Genomic DNA, 22153 nt, shown 5'->3' on the forward strand with positions numbered 1-22153 from the left:
ATTTCCCAGTAGCCCTTTCCAGCCTTGTGGAGGTGTACAATTTTGTCTTTAGGGTCTTTGGACAGCTCTTTGCTCTTGGCCATGTTAGTAGTTGGATTCTTACTGATTGTATGGGGTGGACAGGTGTCTTTATGCAGCTAACGACCTCAAACAGGTGCATCTAATTTAGGATAATAAATGGAGTGGAGGTGTACATTTTAATGGCAGACTAACAGGTCTTTGAGGGTCAGAATTCTAGCTGATAGACAGGTGTTTAAATACTTATTTGCAGCTGTATCATACATATAAATAGCTTAAAAAAATCATATATTGTGATTTCTGGATTTTCTTTGTGTAGATTATGTCTCTCACAGTTGACATGCACCTACGATGACAATTTCAAACCCCTCCATGATTTCCAAGTGGGAGAACTTGCAAAATAACAGGGTGTTCAAATACTTATTTTCCTCATACAATACATACATACAATTAATTAACCAAATTAATTTAAAAATACATAAATATTAATTAATTAATTAAAGTAATTAAAAACAATGCAGTAAAAACGTTTAAATAAAATATATAATGAATTAAAAGTAACAAATTATAAAAATAAAATCTTACCTTCCAATCTCTGTGGTAAAGGCTTGTCTGTGCCTGTAGGGGGAACCACTCTGTTTTTAGAGTGTGAGAGGCTGGGCGGAGTCATGCTATATGAGGTGTACTGCAGCAGAGCGTCCAGCAGCCAAAAACAGTCTATATAGGGAAAAGAGATCACAAACACGTGCAAATTTAATTAACAAGTCTGAACATTCATAGTTAGGAACTAAGTCTGACAGATGTGGAACCGATCAAGCATAACATTATGACTAAATATGGTTTTGGTCCCCCTATTGCTGCCAAAAAAGCTCTGACCATTGAGGCATGGACCCAAATAGGCAACTAGGTGTGCTGTGGTATCTGGCATCAAGATGTTAGCAGCAGATCCTTTTAAGTCCTGTAAGTTGTGAGTTGGGACCTCCGTGGATTGTTTGTTCAGCACATCCCACAGATGCTCAATTGGATTGAGATCTGGGGAATTTGGAGGCCAAGCCAACTCAAACCATTCCTAAACCATTTTTGCTTTATGGCAGGGCTCATTATCCTGCTGAAAGAGGCGCAGCCACCAGGGAATACAATTTCCTTGAGTGTGTACATGGTCTGTTACAATGCTTAGGTTGGTGGTACATGTCAAAGTATCATCCACATGGTTGGCAGAACCCAAGGTTTCCCAGCAGAACATTTCCCAAAGCATTACACTGCCTCTGCTGGCTTGTCTTTTTTCCCCATATTGCATCCTGGTGCCATGTGTTCCCCATGTAAAGGACGCACACGCACTCGGCTATCCACATGATGTAAAAGAAAATATGATTCATCAGACCAGGCTAACTTCTTCCATTGCTCCATGGTCCAGTTCTGATGCTCACATTGGCCCTTTCAGCAGTGGACAGGGCTCAGCACAGGTACCCTGACTGGTCTGCAGCTATGCAGTCCCATGCCCAACAAACTGCAATGCACTGTATTCTGACACCTTTTTATCAGAACCAGCATTAACTTCTTGAGCAATTTGAGCTATAGTAGCTTGTCTGTTTGATCGGACCACATGGACCAGCCTTCGCTCCCCACATGCCTCAATGAGCCTTGGCCGCCCATGACCCTGTCGCCGGTTCACCACTTTTCCTTCCTAGGACCGCTTTTGATCGATCCTGACCACTGCAGACCGGGAACACCCCACAAGAGTTCAGTTTTGGAGATGCTCTGACCCAGCAGTCTAGCAATCACAATTTGGCCCTCGTCAAACTCGTGCAAATCCTTACGCTTGTCCATTTATCCGGCTTCGAACACATCAGCTTCAAGGAAAAAATGTTCACTTGCTTTCTAATATTGAGAATTGATGTTGCTAGGCAACGTGGGGAGAGGACGCTGGCGTTGTCTGTTCGCCGCTTCTCCACCCACAAATCATGTTAATTGTACTATTAGATTTTATTTTATTATGTTTGTGACTAGTCTAACAGTCAGAGCTACAATTAGGACTGTTGCTGATCGCAGGCAGCCACTGAGAGGACGTTGTTCGCCGTTCACTTTTTTTCACCGCTTCTCTGATGTTTTAGTTTGAATTGTTGCGGTTGGTTCTGGTTTAAAGGACATTTGAGGTTGCTCACTGCGGCTGCTCTCACTTCTGGGTGACGGCTGCTCCCTCGGGCTTGAACTGCATGGTGGCTGAAGTTTGCACCAGGCTAGCGTGTCATCAGCATCCGCCATGACGTTGAGATGTTCGCTTCTCGGCTGCGCCGCTGTTCCGTCTTGCATTGCAGCTGTGGAACGGCTTGGACTTCTGTACCGACCCCGGTGTGTCCACAGAAGTGCCTGGAAAACTTTGTTTGCCTCCTGCATGGTGCTGCAGCGATCCCCATCATCTGGTCTTCAGCTGTCATGCCTCGACGACGTCATCAGGACACTGCCGAATTGGGAATATGTAGCAACAGAGACTCTAGCGCTGGGAGAAATGTAATAATACATGGAGTGGACCACAGTGTACTGTGGAGCTTACAGAGTCTTCCACCATCAGCTCTGTTTTCTGTTCAGAAAAGCTTTTAACTGTTGTGTTGGTTGATTGTTTGTATTATTCTATATTTAGGGGCCGAAGGTGCGGAGCCCCTCTTGAAATCATTAGATTTATTATTATTATTCCGCCATCGAAGTCTATGGCAGCCCATAGAACCGTTTGCGAAATTTGGTACACTGATAGAGGTCATTAATAATAGTAACCACACCAAATTTGGAGTCTCTAAACCTTTCCCTCTAGCACCACCCATGGTCCAAAGTTTCACTCCTGTTTATGCTAATAACTTTTGAACCATAAGGGCTAGAAACAAAATTATTCTTCCCTCTGGTTCCTTGGCTTAAGCCGATTCGATTGCACCCTATGACGTCATTTTCCGATATGCAAATTTTCGCGCCATTTTTAAACGTGCAGTATGCAACTTTTGGCCACTAGGGGTCACTCATTCAAAATAATAACAACTGACGTACTTTGATGACGTCGGGAAAGTGCGTGGGCTCATGGGAGTTGTTGTCATTATTGCCACTGTCAACCAGCGAATCTGGCATCTCCAGCAGAAAACATGTTCACTGACAAGGTCATTGTTATATTACATCTCTATTATTGTTAAGTTTAGTTACGGCTTTTCACTTTATGTAATGTCAATCTAATGAAATAGCAGCGAGCTACCGTTACTTAACAAACTTATCAGTAACGTTAGATAATGTGCGAGACAGAATGTTGTGCGGGCGGTCGCTATGCCAACATACCTATAAGTTGGTAGGCTATGTTGACATATTAACCGCGCATCATAATTTGAGTTACTCAAATTATAGATATGTTGACATGGCATCCGCGATTGTCGAACATTCTGTATATCAACTCTTCAATAAGGAAATAAATTTCAATTTAGGTTATCATTACCAACATAAAACAGTAAATGAGAGAACCAGCACCAGCAATACGTTGTTTATTGGAACACGCGCTGTGTCGCTCCCCACGTTCATCAATCATTCTAATAAACATTTATTTTGGAACTCAGAGATATATGAATAAGTAGATCATTATTAAATCAATATTATATGTAGCTAGTATTAACATATGATAAAAGTGACGGTCACCTTATATTAATTGACCAAGATAGTGGCATATTACCTTATGAAGCTAACGTTACTTTCTCCAGCTACATATAAAACCAATAATAGCTCGTCCATCTGCGTTTTACACATGACATCATCGTGTCACCAAATATACGGATAGAAATATACTTTTGAATCAGTTTTTAAAAAAATAGCTCTTTCAGTCTCCAAAAACAGAGAATCCGCCTGTTTGAAAAGCCGATACAAAATGTATAACATTACGTATTCAGCTAAACGCGTCTCAATGTGGTCAAGATCGCTATGCAATATGCAAACATACAGCATGTTATGATTATATGATTATTATGTTAGCTGAATGGTTACTTAAATGACCTGTTTATTAAAACGCAAGCGAGATCAGCATCTCTCTGCAGTCCGAGCTTGTCACAAAGATTTCGCCATCTTTCAAAGGCTTCTCCAAGGTTTACACGTCTCTTGCTTCTTCTCGGGTCATTTTTTTCACCCGTACGTTTGCGCTTTGTTGAGCTGGCAAAACGTACAGGCAAAGAGTAGTCATGATCCATTATCATACAGACTTTTTTATACGGGGGTTCCCCTTATACTGTCTGTCAGTGTTCCTCTTTGAGTTTGGCGGTTCCGCCCATGGTTCCGCCGAGTTCGCAGGAAGCAAGACGCAAACGTGGATATGACGTGAAAGACTGGCGACATAACGGAAATAAAGACACGGTCCGTGTCTTTGAATTAAAATATTAATTTCTCTGGATTTAGAAGTTAATTGGAACTGTCGGGATAATGTAAACACACAACTTTAAAAAATATATAACATAGATATAGTGATCTTTTATATTTTTAATGCTGAAACATTACATATTGTGCCTTTAATTAACCGACTTTTGAACTTTAATTAACCAAAAAAACAACTTTTTCGAACTCCTCCTTGGCAGTTTGTCCGATTTACACAAAAACTGAACCAATCCATCCTCATACCATGCTAACAAAAAGTTATGGAATTTATTGATTTGTAAAATCGCCTTATCTTATTCAATCCAAACTTGGTACGTGTCATCACAAGCATGACCTGAGGCAACATGCAGCGTTTCGCTGCAGCGCCACCTACTGGTCCGGAGATAGGAAAAATGGCTATTTTGGCTTATAACTTCTGAACCGTTTATCCAAAAATCATAAAATTGGTCTCATTAGATTCAGGGCCCCATACTGAGTCGAATGATATCGCATTTTGAATTATGTGCTAAAATGTATTTTACGAATGCATGAGCGGATCGTTACGAAACTTGGTATGGGTCTTTACCACGATGCCCTGAAGTAGCCTGAGAAGTTTCGAAACAGCGGCACCTAGTGGATTTTTTTTATTTTTTTTAAACGCTTAAAACTTTGGGTGTGGTTTGGGAGTAACTTTTTTGGTCTCCTGAATCCTTGCCGAGACCAACGATACCAGATTTGCCAGGTTTCAATGTACGGTTTGAACAGCGTTGTAATTAAACGCTTATAAAACACTAGCTGATATCTTTGAAACTGCTAGTCCGATCAAGACGAAACCAGCGTCAGAAAATCGGAAACATAGGTCGATAGCTATATGTAAAATCCCAAATGTCAAAATATTGATAGTAAAGGGTAGTAAAATTCAATCAAAGTCAAGTGTCAGTAATTGTATATGTGTTTTTTCACATAAATGTCTATAACTCCAAAACAAAATGAGATATTTCCACCAAAATTGACACACATATGGGCTCACTCCAAGGACACACAAAAAAAATGTGTATGATTGTGCCACTTGGTAGCGCTATAATTATACAAAACATGTAATTGTCTCTTTTTTTGCTTAAAAAGGGTCTCCAAATGTCTTTACTCATTTTTGCAGTTGGTCTGCTGTTAGCTTCCTTGTTTGCTTTTTTTTGCGCTTGGCCCCGATAATGGCTGCTTGCAGCTATATTTTTTACTTATTAATCTTTTTTTTTTTTTTTTTCCTTTGTTGCACTGAGATTCTTTGGCATGAAAAGTGCATTACAAATAAAATCTATTATTATTTATTATTAATATATCCCACCCACTGACAGGTGCTGTGATGAAGAGATGATCAGTGTTATTCACGTCATAATGTTATGCCTGATCAGTATATATATTATATTGTATAAAAAGGTCCATTACCTTTCTGTCTATGACTGTCATCAATGCAGTTGGAGTCTCCATAGAGCGCTATGCGACCTCCCCCCTCAGAGGGTGTTTGGTACAGTCCAAGCACTGGCACATTTTCCACCACAGCCGTCTCTTGTTTCAAGACTTCTAGACCTAGAAAATTGAGGATGTCAAACAACAGTAACAAGAGGATTAAGAAAATGAGCAAGCATTTAGCTTGTCTCCATGGATACAGCAGTGATGTGAAATGTGTGATCACAGCAGGTGATTTCTGTACCTTGATCTTTTAAGGTCTGAGCAATGACAATCCCATCCTCAGGAAAGCGAGCGATGCTGCACCCAGAAGCATAATACACTGAAAAGCGATAAGACAGTATATTATTGAAATCAAATTTAGGTAAACATGGTGTATTTAACAGGAATCTATGCAATGTTGTAGCGTCTTACTGTCATGATCTGCCATTGTGAAGTCTCCCTCATACAGACCATCACTAAAGGCCATACCCCACACTGAGATCAGGTCATTCAAGGCTGGCACGTTAGCGCCCCCTGTGTCCGGCATCCACCATTGCCTGCAAATCAATGTGTAATGCACATTTCAAAAGGTGCCTTTATTTGATAAAAACATGTTTGCCCTGAATTGGACACTTTACTAAGAGCCCAATTAAAAAATTATTTGCTAGATACAATAATAGAAACCACACACTTTATAAGCACCCCCAAATTACATTAGTTATGAATTAGGGCACTCAAATACCCTAATGGGAAGCACACTTTAATTTAAATTAGGACAGGAAAACAAATTAGAAAATTAGACAAAAACATTGCTGAAATAAAAATGTCAGGTGAATCACAATTAATCAAATATCTAGCAAGGCAGTGTTGACATGAGCTAGTTAACATGAGCAATTCTTTTTTGCCATTTATAGTTTGAGAACACTGAAATATGAGATATTTTATTTATACCTAGATACTTTGCATAAACTTCAAATTAGGTTTCAGGATTAAAGCAATAAGAAAAACAGTTACAATTTTAAAGAAACATCTCCTTTGACCTAGAAATACATTATTGCATTTCATTTTTAATGACCCTCTGAACTCTTTTCACTGACATTGCCATGCTGTGTGTGTCTGTGTATTAGGGATGGGACGATACACTTAAACTCACGATACGATGCACCTCGATATGCCAGGGTTACGATACGATATCAAATTTTATTTTTATTTTTATTTTTTTCAAATCTGTGATTTTTTTTACCACCTAAGTAATGTACTTAAACGAACGGTAGGATTTTTCTCTTTTTTTGCATTTTGGTTCTGTGTTGTTTAAAAAAAAGGAGAATTTTTAGAAGTCCGCGACCACATCTTAAACAGGGGTGCCAATAATTGTGGAGGGCACTGTAGGGCTGTCAATCGATTAAAATATTGAATCGCGATTAACTGCATGATTGTCATGAGTTAACTCGATTTTAAATCGCACCTTTTTAGCAATTGTAAATGTATCTTAAATTAAGTTTAAATTAAGATTTTAATACTCTAATCAACATAGGTATGGACAAATATGCATGCTTTATGCAAATGTACATTTATTATTAGTGAAACCATACTTATTCAATAATAAATCAATACAGTATGAAGACTAGACATATCAAAGGTCATAGATATGTTTATCTAAGAAATTGTTCTCTTAAGCCTAAACTTAAAAATAATGAGTAAGTAACTGTTAGTGATTTCTCTCATTTTAAGAATATAAAGGGAGTTTTTACAGTGGCAGTTTAATTCAGAACAGGGCAAAGTTCGTATGAAAAATTATTAATGTGTACCAGCGAGCGAACCAGAACCACACCATACCTGGAGGAGGTCCATATTACACGAGTAGGAATATAGTGCGGCCCCTTTAAGAGATCCGCATTTCCTGTTGAACTGCCGGTATTTTGCGCGTGCGCGCCGAACTGTGCCGCGATTCACGTGGACAGTGTGAAGAACACGGATGACTCGGGAGCGCGCTTGTTCAGGAAAGTAACCTGTGCATTCGTTTTAGCCGATTGTAATGTATTTAGCTCAATAAAACACGTGTACTGTAAGTTAAGCGGTGATGGTGTTAATGATTTACCTCAGACATGAGCGAGAGTGAGCTGCAGTGCATCGCGCTCAGACTGCAGAGAATGTGCTCAGTGAAAAAACACACTTTTCTTTCTGGAGTCTAATAAAAGTTAAACAGAAAATATGGTAGTTTATGTAGGTAATAACTGCATTTTTGGTTTAGAATATTAATGCTAATGTCAACCCTTTTCTTTTCCTATTAATGTTTGCTGCTGCACCCCAACCTCATTCTACGCAAATCATGCAGCAGTGCCATCTATCTTTATTTCGCGATACATTTTTTTCGACCTTGATGCGTTTCGTCACGTTTTGTATCGCGATATTTTGTCAAACGATATTTCGTCCCATCCCTACTGTGTATAATTATGAATTAAATAATACATTAATAAAATATGAAATTCATTAATATTTACAACTTTAATTTTAAAAAATTAAGTAAAAAAAATAATGCAAAGTATCAGAAGAATTTTCAGTAGTGGAATTCAGACTATTGGACCCCACTGAACATTTTACCTAGAGATCCATTCAATACAGTGGACTGATGAATACATTTTAAAGAATAGATGCACAAGATTACTCAATACCTGGTATTCTCATCATAGAACTTGACTTTTCTCATGACTGATGTGTTGTACCAGTCACTGAAGACAATGAGAGACAGGCCATTATCTATGTCTCTCCTCAACTTAGAGATCTCCTCTGGAAAATACTCTTCCTCGCTGTCCACCATCAGCAAAGTCCCTACAAACACACAGAGAAGGATGTGACAGCTGATTTAAGCAGGTCTCATTCCATCAATACTTATTCCACAAAACCAATTCACTTCAGGACATAATCCTTTATACTATATGTACACCTACCATACTGACTGGCATCGAAGCATGTGATTGGTGCTCCCAAGACCTCAACAAAGTAGCCATTGCTGCGAAGGTGCTGATACATGTCTCTAAAGTTAGTGTGAATATGATCACCATTCCTACAAAACAAGAGAAAACCTATGAAATCTACACCAGAAGTTAAAAGTGTGACCCTCTACAGAATCTTTTCCACAATGCAAGGTCTGACAAATGTCACAAAACTGATTGAATGTTGATTATTTTTGGTGATTGTGGCTCACCAGTCAAGCGGATCGTTCTTCATGCGCAGGTTGTCTCGGGGGAAGTACCCAGGCGGGTAGCGCAAGTTGTGGTACTGATCCCACAAAATCCTTTTACTACGTGGAGGGGTGGGGACAATCTTTACCTTCACTGGTAGCTTGACTGTGGAGGTCATCTCGCCACCTATTGCTGACTGGATGCAACACATGGAAAACAGACCACAGCAGGTCATGATCTCGAATTGCACTACATTGAGCCAAAATGAAAAGGTATTTAGAAAACTTCTAAGAAGCCTGAAAGGCTTTTAAAATTCCTGTTCACACCAATAACTATAACTATAAAAGAACTATAAAGATAACTATATTACTATTAGTGTTGTCAAAAATATAGATATTTTGATATGTATCGCTACTGGAATATCTGAAACGATACAATACTCAGTTTCTACAGTATCGATACCAGCTGCGCTCTCCTCTCCGACCGACAGCGAGTTGACACACACCTGCATAATTCTCATTCAGCCCGGTTAACCCTATGAACTCGGAGAACGCAAATTCTGCATTCCTCATTACAGAGTAAGTGTTAGTGTGTGATCGGTCTGAATTTCGTACGGGATTGCACATATTTCTACTAATCCCCGCAGATTTCGTGCTCACATCTGAAGCGCACACACACATACCGTAATAAAGCCGCCTCTGACATACAAGTGCAAACATTTGCTTCTTTTTTCCAGCTTATTATTGGTCAAATACACACACAAAAAAATCATAAACAGTTCAGGAAGAATGAGTAACAGGAACAGTGTTTAGGATCCATGTGTGCATTAGGTCTTAAAGGGACAGCAGTTATTTGTTATTCAAACTACAAAAAGACAAACGATCATACTGCTCTTGACTGATCAACTTGTGTAACTTTAATGGTTTCATCTGTAGGCTATTTAATTTTTTACAAAGAACATTATCCAATGTTATTTTAAATTTAATTACTTTGCTTTTTTTAATTCAGTTTCTTGCCTGAATGTTAGACCCACCAGAAAAAAAAATCAAGTAGTCTATTTAATTTGTATCTTTTATTGAATTGCATTTATTTGTGCTATTATTTGTAATCTGTTCATTTGTTCTTATTTTATTACGGTTTACTCGTCTTTTTAAATTCAATTCGAAATCAAGCTTCCTTGTGCTGTGTGTAAGCTATTGCAACACAATTACCCCGTTGTAAAAAATACATTGAGTTAGAAATAATTTTAATAGTAATTGATCAATGTTTATATATGAGAAAAATCTTAAAATCTTTATCATATAAAGTGATCTCTTCAGAAGAAATTTTTGATTGCCTAGACTTTCAATAGACAGACAAAATATTATTATATTAAATATATATATTTGACCAACCCAAAGGAACATGCTGGCCATGTGAATTTTTAGTAAAAAAAAATAAAACAATGAATAATAAGTTCTGAATCTGTTGTCGGCATATTCATATTTGCTTTTTTTTTTTTACCGTGGTACCGATTTAGTATTGGTATCGAGGTATTTTAGTCTGGTATCGCATCGAAGTCATAATTTTGGTATCATGAAAACACTAATTACTATAAAAGATAACTAAAATAACTGTTTATTCTAGCGTGGGTTGTAGTTCTGCCCTCTAGCGATTTAAATGCTGGAGCGCTTTAAAGCAGGATGGAATCTTATTGGCTGTCAATGTTTTTGTTCTGAAAGTAATTCTAACAATATTGTTTTTCTGAGCCATTATTGTTGGTTGGCCTAAAAATCGTTCTTAATATCCAACCAATATCTTTATCGTTATAGTCCTTGGTGTGAATGGGCTTTAACTCTTTCCCTGCCAGATTTTTTTTTAAAGTTACCATTTGATCATTTTTAGGGTCACGGTTTTCGGTTTTGTACGATTCTTTCTTGTACAAAATTGTTAACACTCCAGAAATGTACTTCACCATGTGATATATAGTTTAATTATCCACAATTTAGGATACAGTATTTAAAAAAGTTATACCATGTTGAAGTTGTTCCCTAACTGGCTGTCTCCTGCTTACGCTGGCCAACACATTGGCGTAACATTTTTCATGTAATCATGTCAATTTTGATCTTAACAATGCACTGTGGCTTTAATTCCGCGTGAGCAGCTTTTTGCCACAGCTTCAAAGGCCTGTTTAAATTATTAAAACTAGAAACTTAACTTTACTGTTACATTTATCATGTGAACTACACATGTTATATAAGTTTGTGTTTTGGACAGAGGGGAACACGGTCGCATTTGCAGCATATATATTCTTCTGTATTTGCAATACACAAGGCTCTGACCAGCCTTCCTTATCTCTCCCCCCTGCAGCACTCCACTATTGCTGTCTTCTACTGTATTTACACACACACTCTTATTTTGAGCGAAAAGGACACCCACTGTCTGAGGTAACATATGGGAACGAGGCTACATTGCACATGCGTCGAACCATGCGGCACACATGCCCCGAACCGAGACCAGGCAAACCAAACGGTTAGGATTTTTAATGATTAATCCCTAATGATTATCTGAACATGCAATATATCAATAGAAAGAACAACCTTTTTACTCTAGCTTCATACATTCTTTCTTTTACTAACACTTGAATGTGGGTACAATTCAGTAAAAAAGCAACATTTTGAACAAAGGCTAGAAAATCACGTTTTTGTTAAAGACTATCTGGATCGGATTCAGAAAAATGATCAAAACTTTGTAGATCGCTTCCAACCACACCCCCAAAGTTTGCACAGTCCAAAAGCTCTTCATAGTTTCGACACTTAATTCAGAAAATAGGCAGTTTTGGTCATGTTAGCTTCTTTCGCTTGTTACTGCTTCTTTGCACCATTTCAGAAGATGCGTAATAGCACCCCCTACCGTATAACAGTGAAAACTTGGATTACGGCAAAGTTCTGCCAATGACGGGAAATTGTTGTCACAAATTACAGAAAATTATATAAATGGCTGGGAAAGAGTTAAGAAACTTTTAGAAGTGTAAAGTACCCAAATGTCATAAACTGATACAATTCATTTTACTTACACTTTCAAAAAATATATATACATCATGTTGTACTACTTTAATGGCAATCTCAGGGACAGTACTGTTACTCACGTCATTCTCTGCTGGCGAAGCCACTGTAACCATGACATGACCCTGAGCGATGCCTTCCCATGAGGCAGCTTTCTTGGCCACAGATATGGAAACAGCCAGGTAACCGGCCCAGGGCCAGAGCACAGGTGAGTAAGATACCGCCACGTCTACATAATCACCATTCTGAGGAAGGTATGGCTGCCAGATGGGCTGTGAACATAAAACTGATTTTTCAAAGGGGCCAGGAATTTTTGAAATTACAATTTAAATGTAGAAAACAACATATAAATTTGCACTGAATTGCAGTCTCTTTATTATTGCTTACCTTGTCCACAATCCTTCCAGTCACGCCCATACCATTAAGAATGGTCACGTTGACAATTGTCGGCATGCTACCGTAGTAAATGGGCTGTGAGCAGTAGGGCCACATGTACGGGCACTCGGTCAGATCTATGTAGCTGGGGCTCAGGCTAAAGAATAAAAACACCATCAGAAAAATAATTAATTGATGACCTCACTGAGAGCCAGTGCAAGATAATGAACTGGGTCAAATCTACTCTATAACCAGGCTGAAATGTAATTAAATCGATGGAGACGCTGGATACATTTTAAATTCACTAATTTAGCATACATGAATAAGAAACTGAGCACTCGATGCTAGCAGAAAACTAGAGAAAAAAGCGCCCCTTTTTTGTAAATCACTTTGGATAAAAACATCTGCTGGATACATACATGTAAATGTAAAGGCAAAGAGAAGAATGCATATGCACGTGTGAGAGACATGCCTGGCTTGTGGCTTGTAGCTGTTAAGGATCTGGTAGGCTCTAAGTAAATCGAGTTTGCCATGGCCCTGCTCAAACATGTTGACACCTGGCAGCCTGCGTGCTGAGGCAATCAGGGCCTGCTTCATACTGGCTGGGTTCACCAACTCTCTGTTCAGCACAGTGCTGGAAAAACAAAAGACAAATAAACATGTTTCAATTAAATGGATGTGGCTTGATGGAGAATCATTTCAATGCAACAGCAGGCTGAAGACCAGAAAACAGTCTCAAAAGAAACACTAACACATGACTCAGAGGCCATAAAGCAAAGAGGTGGATGGGGTCTGTCTATATATATATATATATATATATATATATATATATATATATATATATATATATATATATATTCTGTTGTATTTGCCTTTATTGTTATACCTATGAGAGTCTAATACAAATGAGAGCTATAATATATATATATATATATATATATATATATATATATATATATATATATATATATATATATGAGATAGAAAAGAAGGGAAATGGAAGATGTCAAATGAAAAAGTACAAAAGTGGAAACGCCAACAAATTAGGTTAGCCATCACAGACTGAGAGGATGGACTAAATCAGATATATAGAAAAAGAAAGAGGAAGTCATTTAGTTCTTGGAGGAAAGTAAAATTAATTATTTCAATTCATTTGTTTCTTTTTTTTCTATTCTTGCAGGCTGAATTTCCAATTTAATTTTGCCCCATAAGGCCACATTTACAAAAAAACAACAATTAAGAAAAAAATATGTTTAAAGAACCAATTTATTTAGTTCTACCTTATATCAGATGTTAAAGGGTAGTGTGTTTATAGCAATACAAAGTGCAGATGAGCCCACTATCAACGCCATGATAAAGTAGGAAACATTGCCTTATGATGAAGCCCTATTTTGAATTGCTGATGAAAAGGAATATAAAACACGTCTACACCTTTGGAAAGCACTAGTTTAGGTGTTGAGCATACATATAGTATTGATCAAAAGTCCAATTATTTAAGAAATTAATAGTTTTATTTAACTACAAAGACATGTTATATTGATCAGATGTGACCGTAAACATGTACATTATTTGTAACATAATACATTTCAAATAAATGCTGTTCTGTTTGACTTTCTATTAAATGAAAGAATCTCATCAAAAATAATAATTTAATGACAGTTTCCACACAAATATTAGGCAGCACAACCGTTTTCAACATTGACAATAATAAATGTTTTTTGAGCTCCAAATCAGCATATTAAAAGTATTTCTTTTCAGTTTTTTTTTTGGTGGGCATAGGTTTCTTCTTTCAAAAACATTTATTATTTCCATTTTGGCCCCAAATGTTTGAACAGTGGAATAAGACATAAACAGTTTAAATGCACTGTAGATGGTAGTGTCTAATCAAACGAAATGAAGAGAAAATGTTAATATTATTGAAACTTTATTCATTTACATTTTTATGGTCTAAAGATAAAAAAAAGAATTGGACAGTAATCTGGAAGTAAGTTTGTTAATAATAATGCACAACATTTTAGTTTCATACAGTTTTTGTTCATCTGTGTCTCACCTAGCCAGCAGTGTGACAGCTCCAGCCACTACAGGTGATGCAACACTAGTGCCAGAAAGAGAACGACAGCCCTCCTTCAATCCTGAACCACGAACACCAGATCCATACGTCACAATGTCAGGCTTCACCCTGCCATAGCCACCAGGCAGCTCCTGATCAACACATAGCACAGGAAGCAAAACAATGATTCAACTGAGCTGACAAACAGACTGACAGATACTGTGATGAGTGGGAAGAAGAGCAGTACATGTGTCTGAGTGGAGAGAGTCAAAATTCTTCACTCTTTCATGGCCAGAATTGGTGTACTTATTTATATGGCTCCACATTGTGATTTTACTCTTACTAACCTGACCTGCTGATTTTGTGATAAATAAATTGTATTTTAAATGTTTTTAGATTAATTTATTTATTCAGCCTTTCCTAAATACATGTTAAAAGACTATTTTCTAATTAGACACCTTTCCTTGTCTCCTGACTTGATATTTAAAACTTAGTAGTAGTAAAACCAGTTAATAATAAATCAATTTACAATTTTTTCATATATATATTTACTAAAATAATTTAATACAAGTAAATTTAAGTAAATATTATCACGTGTTATAATATATATATATATATATATATATATATATATATATATATATATATATATATATATATATATATAACACAAAGATGAATATATAATACATTTTTATTATTTGTTTTTGTTTGTAATAAACTGTGTGAAAAAACGTGCCTTTAAATTTGAACTGGTCTATTTAAAGTAGGCTTTATTTCATATGTTTTTAGCTATATCACCTACTCCTAATGGAAGGGGATTGAGTTTTTAATTTACTAATCTTATTTAACGACTCAAGGCTATTAATTTATGTACAACTATATTGTAAATCTACAAAACTGCAATGTGGTGTGGATGGAAGCGATCTACTCAATCTGTGTTTTGATCATTTTTTTGAATCCGATCCAGTCTTTAACAAAAATGTGATTTTCTCAGCCTTTGTTAAAATTTAAAAAAAAAAAATTCCCTTCAAACAGAGGATTTTTTTAAGTGTATGTATATTTCTTTAATTTACTCTCTTTCCTAAAGGAGAGAAGTCCAGGAATCTCTCGCTTTGTCTTGAGCAGGTGTCTGTCTGCCTATTTTATGTCAGATCAAAACACACAGACATGTTCTCACTGGCTCTTAAGGCAGCTGCAAAGAGGAAAAAGCAGTAATACGACATCAGCACAAGGAACGCACCCATGTTGTCATGCCCCGAGATGAGAACCTGGCAATATTGTCTTCAAAATCAATCCCTCCAACACCAATAACATCCATCTGATCGGCTGGATTGTTCAGAGTTCTGGAAGAAACAAAAAAATCTATAGATATGCTGGGACTATTGGCTAATACATAATCTAATACAATATGTTCTTGTTCTACTCCACTTACCCATAGAGAGGGCCATCATTGCCGATAGCAGATACCATAATCACCTTGTTGGCTGTGAGCTCCCAAACCTTGTTAAACACAGACAAATCATGCTTTTATTAGAGGACTACACTGCCGAGAGCATAAACCATAATGTACAGGCCAAAATACAGTGCAACTTTGTGAGAAAATTCTTGCCATATTTCTCATTTGTGGATCATTTTAAATAAAATCATCTGCTGAATGACAAATTAAATGTATCTTCCGTACCTTATCAACAAATGGATGGTCCATAAAGTCTGGTCCACCTATACTGAGATTTAAGACATCTATCTTCTTTAGGATGGCATAGTTAAACGCATCTAAAAACCAGGAGGTGTAGGACACCTAAGAAGAAAGAATGAAGAATAACATTAGCATATTTGGAGGCATGTAAAATCCTCTTAAATTAATCATAACATTTAGAAAATGTACACTGATTGGCGATATGATGTTTACATAAAAGGTAAAAAATGATGTTGAAAGAAGTCTCTTCTTTCAAAGGCTCTTCTTTCAAACACTTACCAAGGCTGCGTTTATTAGACAAAAATATTTAGACTTAAAAAAAGTTAAAATATTAGAATTTTGAACAGTTTTCTATGTTAATATATTTAATAATCCCTGTGATGGCAAAGCTGAATTTTACACCAGTCTTCGGTGTCACATGATCCTTTAGAAATCTTTCTAATATGATTCATTGTTCATTTTTTTCTCATCAATAATGAAAACAGTTGTGCTGCTTCTAATTTGTAGAAACCATGGCTATGCTTTTTTTCAGGATTCAATAGAATGTTTAAAAACAGCATTAATTTGAAACGGAAAACTTTGGTTAGATTATGTCTTTACTTTCACTTTCAATCAATTTAATGCATGTTTCACTGGATAAAAGTATTAACATCTATCATTAATGACTTTTGAAAGAAGTTGCATATAGGGTATGAATGTTTGCTACCTGGTTATTAGTAAAAACTCTGAAGATATGAAGCTCAGAATCAGGAGCGAAGCCCTGGCACTCTCTCATGCTGGCGATAACCCCAGCCACAAAGGTACCATGACCCAACCCTGAAGAAAGTAAGTGAGAACGATAAAAGATTGATTAATGCATTTAATCACTCAATAAACTATGATCCATTAAACATATTTAAGCTTGTTTCAGAGCATACACAAAGAACACGTCTTACCATCATCCAGTGTTTTTTCATTGGTCCAATTGGTTCTTTCCTTAACATTCTTAAAGTGAGGGTGCTTCTCACTCAACCCAGTGTCAAATACCGCTACCTTCACCCCAGAGCCTGTATATGAACACAAATCAACAAAAATGCATAATTCCTGATCTTCAAAAGGAGTAGAAAATTAATTACGGTAGTGTATCTCCACATTCTTTCACACATACCAGTGTGTCCCATCTGCCAGAGCACATCGGCTTGCAGTATCTGAGCGACATGTCTGGGAATAGCACGTAGAAGACGGCGACTGGAGTGTCTTCCTGTGGCATGCCAGAATCCAGAGCCCAGAGACAGACTGGTCCTCCTAAGCGGCCTTGATGACTGCCAAGACTGCCACTTCTGCACCCAGCGTGTGTCATTGCACGGGGATGCCCCATCAGTGCCCACTGAAAGAGAAAAGGAACGAAAACTTTTCATTTTTATGAATTATACTTCATATACTGGAGTAAAAATGGTATAGAAGAATCTTCACTGGCATTTCTGCAATACCATCCCATAAAATATGCCATAATGATTATTAAAAATGCCCACTTCAAAACCGGTTTTTCAGTTTCTCTTGAATGATGCAATTTATCACTCTTTCAGGCCATTCCCCATTTTATCTACATTTATATTCACTTAACAGGCACAAACATTTATTTCTCATAACGAAATATCATTTTTATGCCATTCCTGTAGATACAATCTCTCTAGAACTCAAAATTCAGCTTTTTATCACCCCTGCTGACCAATATTTTATAAATATAATACAAATTTTAAGCAATACATGTCAGCTCAGAAGAATATTTTATTACAAAAAAATGTTTTAATTCACGTTTACTTTTCATATTCTTCATTAAGGAAAATAAAAACATTAAAATGAACAATCGGATGTTTTTAAAGATAGTACAGAATAATTTGCCCATAATTTTCAACCCATTCAAACTGTTTCTAAGACTAGCTAGGTAATTTAACCTTGGCGACATTTAAATCAGCCAAATTCAACAACAATGGTCCAAAAGTGACAGTTCTATCGAAGGGCCTGAAACTCTCTCACACTTATCCTAAGTAATCAGACTATCCTTATTATTAAACCCTGTAAAAGGAGGTAAATATTGATGAAATTTGCACAGCAACAGATTCTAGATACCTTAGAGATACCACAGAGCAGTAAGTACATAAGCAATTTAATTTCCGGCGAGACCAGAAATGAGTAGCCTGTGCTTTCAGGAATATTCAAATGGCTTTTCAAACAGAGCAGAGAGATGATAACAGTGATCACCTTAACCCTTCTATGTAAAAGTGTCCTCATAAATGTTAAGAGTACTTTTTTTTTTTAAACTCCAGTAAAGTGCGGGCACAACGGTTGGAAAGGAATCGTAGGCGTTTAAGTGTGGCTGAGCTGCAGAGCAAACCACTTTGACCAGCTCCGACATGTCAGTCTTCCTCTCTGGCTGATTACTGCTCATTAATTCCCCCTAGAGCTATAGAGACAAGACTAGGGCATATACTGTAATTATATTACATTTCAATCCCCCATTCGTAGCCTTGAGAGCTGACCCAGGCATCATTTAAATGATAATTACTTGCATATATGCTCTCAAACCATGACCAGGGGTTATTCTTAGAGAAAGAGACCCCTCTAATAGCAGCTAATGATGTATTTTTGTTCCCTTATTACTGAAACCAAAGTGCTTCAAAGCTGTACTGTGTATTCTCTGCTGTGGAAGAGTGTGATATGCTAGCATGGGTGCAGCTCCTTGACAGTTATTCCAGAATGGTTCTGTCTGCAAAAAACGTATTTCAGTTATGTCAGCCTCAGCCATTACTCCAGTCTTCAATCACATGATCCTTCAAAAATCATTCGAATATGTTGATTTGGTGCTCAAGAACCATTATTATCAACTGCTTAATATTTCAGAGCTCAACGCAACAGATTTTTTTTTCTACTGGCCCGGTCAGGACAGTGGTTCACATTTTTACTTGCCCTGCCAAAATTTACTGGCCCCATCACAAAAAGTGTAAAAAAATCAAATAAAACAGGCCCAGTTATTGCTTTTGTTGTTTTTGATACATGTAACCTTAATAAATAAGGTTGACTCCAGAAAGCCTAAGACATTTTTTTTTTTTTACATTATTAAAGACTGTAATGAAATAAGAACAAATAATAGAATTACGAGCAACAGCACAAATACAAGAGAACAAAAGAAAAAAAGAAGTTATTTCAGGTTTTTCATGAAGGTGTGAACTAGATTTTCAGGTAGGCTATAGAAATAGTAATCAAATGTAAAATATCACTACATAGTCTTCACTGTATAAATATAGATTACCCTTATTAAAGTTATTCTGTCAAGAGTAGCAAGTTATTTATTTTTTTATTTTTTCCATCTTTAATGTGAACCACAGACTGTAGAAAAGGAGAACTCTTCCCCATTGACGAATATTTCCTGGATTTCCCTGGTTTCACGATTATACACAGGTCGATTCTAATGAATGGATGTGTAATACAATCGGAATAAAAACTACAACTCCCAAAGTGCATCAACATTGATAAACTGTTTTATCTGTTTTTTTAGGCTATGTTTCCTACTGCAATCAACTGCTTTTCATGCCTTCAGTCAGTAGAATAAGTGCAAAAACAAATTATTAAGAATAAGTGTTTAAAAAATTACTAAATGTATATAGTGAGCGAGTATATCGAAGATTTTTCCAAACCGTGTTTTTTTCTTATCCTGAATCACTATGGTACACATAAAATAAGTGTTTGTATTCCCGCTGCGGATTAGCACAGTATCTGTGCGACTTGTCAAAGACACAAATAGAGAGTAGAAGATGCGGCTGCAATGTTCTTCAGACGTATGCAGTTCTGTTTATGAAGCGCCAAAGCGGCAAAAGTTATGTCTTGCTATTGCTCCGAGTATTGGCATGATTGCATATGTGATACTGATCTTGTACAAAAGTCCAATAGACAAGTTGATATTAAGTAACAACATTTTAAACACAACACTGTCTATTTCGTGAAAATCAAAGCCACACCAGAACTGATTCGCATCTCCAAGCAAATCAATTCAAATTATTCTGTGTTTTGAACTATTGACTGAATGACTTCCCGCCACCTACTTGTGGTTGTATTTTCATATTTATACTTTGCATGGACTATTTATTTAAAATATTAAACTTTTAAAGTTTAATTTGCACATATTTCTAAATTCAAAAACTTACATGTAAAACATTAATACAACATTTACCCATGAGCTGCATTAAACCCTCTATAAATGTGTCTAAATCCCACTTCAGATAGAGCTTCTGTGCCACTTCTGCAGTGCAAAGACAGATCTTTAGATGCATATCTTTTTGATTGGAAACAGTCTGATTGTGTCTAATTGTTCTCACTGAATTCATTGTTTAAATTAACATTTTAAAAACAACTTTTCTATTTTAATTAAGGAAATTGACAGATGATCCATACATTTAATAAGATTAGAAAACATTGCTCTTATAATGGTAAAATTGCCCCTGGACATTAATTTAAAGGGACAAATATCGTCCTGTAATGGGAAAGTTATAATTGGAATGTGTTTGATGGATTAGAAAGTGCTCCTAAATTTGACTGTGCTCCTAAAACATGTTTATTAGGAGCACTTGTGAAGAAAAAAGTTATTACATATATGATCCAGAATCAGATCTGAAATAAATTGAACAAGAGAAGCAACAACAGCAGGACGTCCGTCTCTGTGGTATGTACTGTATTTAGTGGCCTGTCAACATTTGTGTGGGTTTACTCGTGGTTTATGAGGACATGATTCGGTTTATGGACTATTGTATTCGACTAAACCTTAGCAGTAGCAAGCAAAACGGTTTTGCACGTCAGACTAGTGTAACGTTATACATAGAACAACAATGGAGTAACCGTTAGCGCATTTGAATGACGAAGCATGTTTTGTGAGAACGCTAGGTTTATATTTGGGTGGTTTTACCCTTTAATGTTACTTAATCTGTGTTTTGATCATCGTGAATCCGATCTTGATTTTTCTCAGGTTTTTTCATGAAAGGTATCCACATTCAAGTGTTCATTAATAAATAATGTATGATGCTAGAATAACTATATTTTGTATTTTCAGGATTATTTGATAAAGTCAAATTTTTTAAGTGTTTAATGTCGCTTTTGATTATTTAATGCATCTTCATTCAATAAAAGTATTAATTCCAAAAAAAACAACTCTTACTGACTAAAACTTTGAAGGGTAGGGTATACTACTTGCAAAATCTTACAGTAAACATAAGCATTATACAGAAGCTGTGCAGCTTATTTAGGAAGTTGGTAAAGAAAGACTAGGCGCTAGAAAACCATAATCACTCTCAAGGAGTTTGTCAACACTGAAAGCAGATTTGCAAGGAGGTGTGATTTCTTTTTTTATTCTAGTGGTGGTAAACTCGGTGTGCAAAGACAGAACATTCTTTCACCTCAAACACTTCTGAAAGCCATTTCCTCCACCCCATGCAGTAAATAAACACTTTCTATTCAGTTCACCCCCTGCTGATGACTTTGCTCCCTACAGTCAACCCAGAGAGCTCGGAAAAAACAAATTGCATGTTATCTTTGTGATAGTGCACAGCACTCCAGGGTTCAAGTGTACAGTACAATACCTTGTACTTAGGGTACTGCATTGTAGCAAAGGTATGATAGCAGTATTATGGCCATGTCCTGAACGTCGGTGTTATGAGGGTTCAGTACTACTTACAGTCAGTCATTTTGAGGCTGCGGAGGACCATGCGCTGGGGTGTTACTCGTTTGATGTAGGGGTGGTCCTGCAGGGTGAGCAGACTGCTGCGGGCGTCCTGCCGGATCTCCACCACCTCAAAGTCACTGGGGTAATCGCTAGCAGGATTGTCTCTCCGTACGATGCGCCAGTTCACCGCATCCACATCTCGCAGGGCGCTGCTGATGAAATCACTGCGTGCTTTGGCTGTGAAGTATCCGTTAAATGCAACAATGTACTCTAGAAGAGACAGGG

At 36.9% G+C, this 22153-nt stretch overlaps 1 protein-coding gene across 1 annotated transcript in view; it reads right to left on the bottom strand.

The window, feature by feature from the left end:
- mbtps1 (membrane-bound transcription factor peptidase, site 1) overlaps nt 1-22153 on the bottom strand; it is a 33082-nt gene that overhangs the window by 3235 nt on the left and 7694 nt on the right. The window contains exons 3-20 of the mRNA XM_067418847.1: nt 21881-22138; nt 17327-17545; nt 17115-17225; nt 16886-16995; nt 16165-16281; nt 15916-15983; nt 15724-15826; nt 14481-14632; nt 12903-13064; nt 12443-12587; nt 12139-12327; nt 9035-9207; nt 8778-8893; nt 8502-8658; nt 6262-6386; nt 6092-6169; nt 5827-5967; nt 604-735 (exon numbers count right to left, since the gene is read on the bottom strand). Of these exons, the coding sequence (XP_067274948.1) occupies nt 604-735; nt 5827-5967; nt 6092-6169; nt 6262-6386; nt 8502-8658; nt 8778-8893; nt 9035-9207; nt 12139-12327; nt 12443-12587; nt 12903-13064; nt 14481-14632; nt 15724-15826; nt 15916-15983; nt 16165-16281; nt 16886-16995; nt 17115-17225; nt 17327-17545; nt 21881-22138 (2556 nt within the window). The remainder of the gene's footprint in view (nt 1-603; nt 736-5826; nt 5968-6091; nt 6170-6261; nt 6387-8501; nt 8659-8777; nt 8894-9034; nt 9208-12138; nt 12328-12442; nt 12588-12902; nt 13065-14480; nt 14633-15723; nt 15827-15915; nt 15984-16164; nt 16282-16885; nt 16996-17114; nt 17226-17326; nt 17546-21880; nt 22139-22153) is intronic.

This window comes from Pseudorasbora parva, chromosome 16 (genome assembly GCF_024679245.1).
Source record: "Pseudorasbora parva isolate DD20220531a chromosome 16, ASM2467924v1, whole genome shotgun sequence".
NCBI lineage: Eukaryota > Metazoa > Chordata > Actinopteri > Cypriniformes > Gobionidae > Pseudorasbora > Pseudorasbora parva.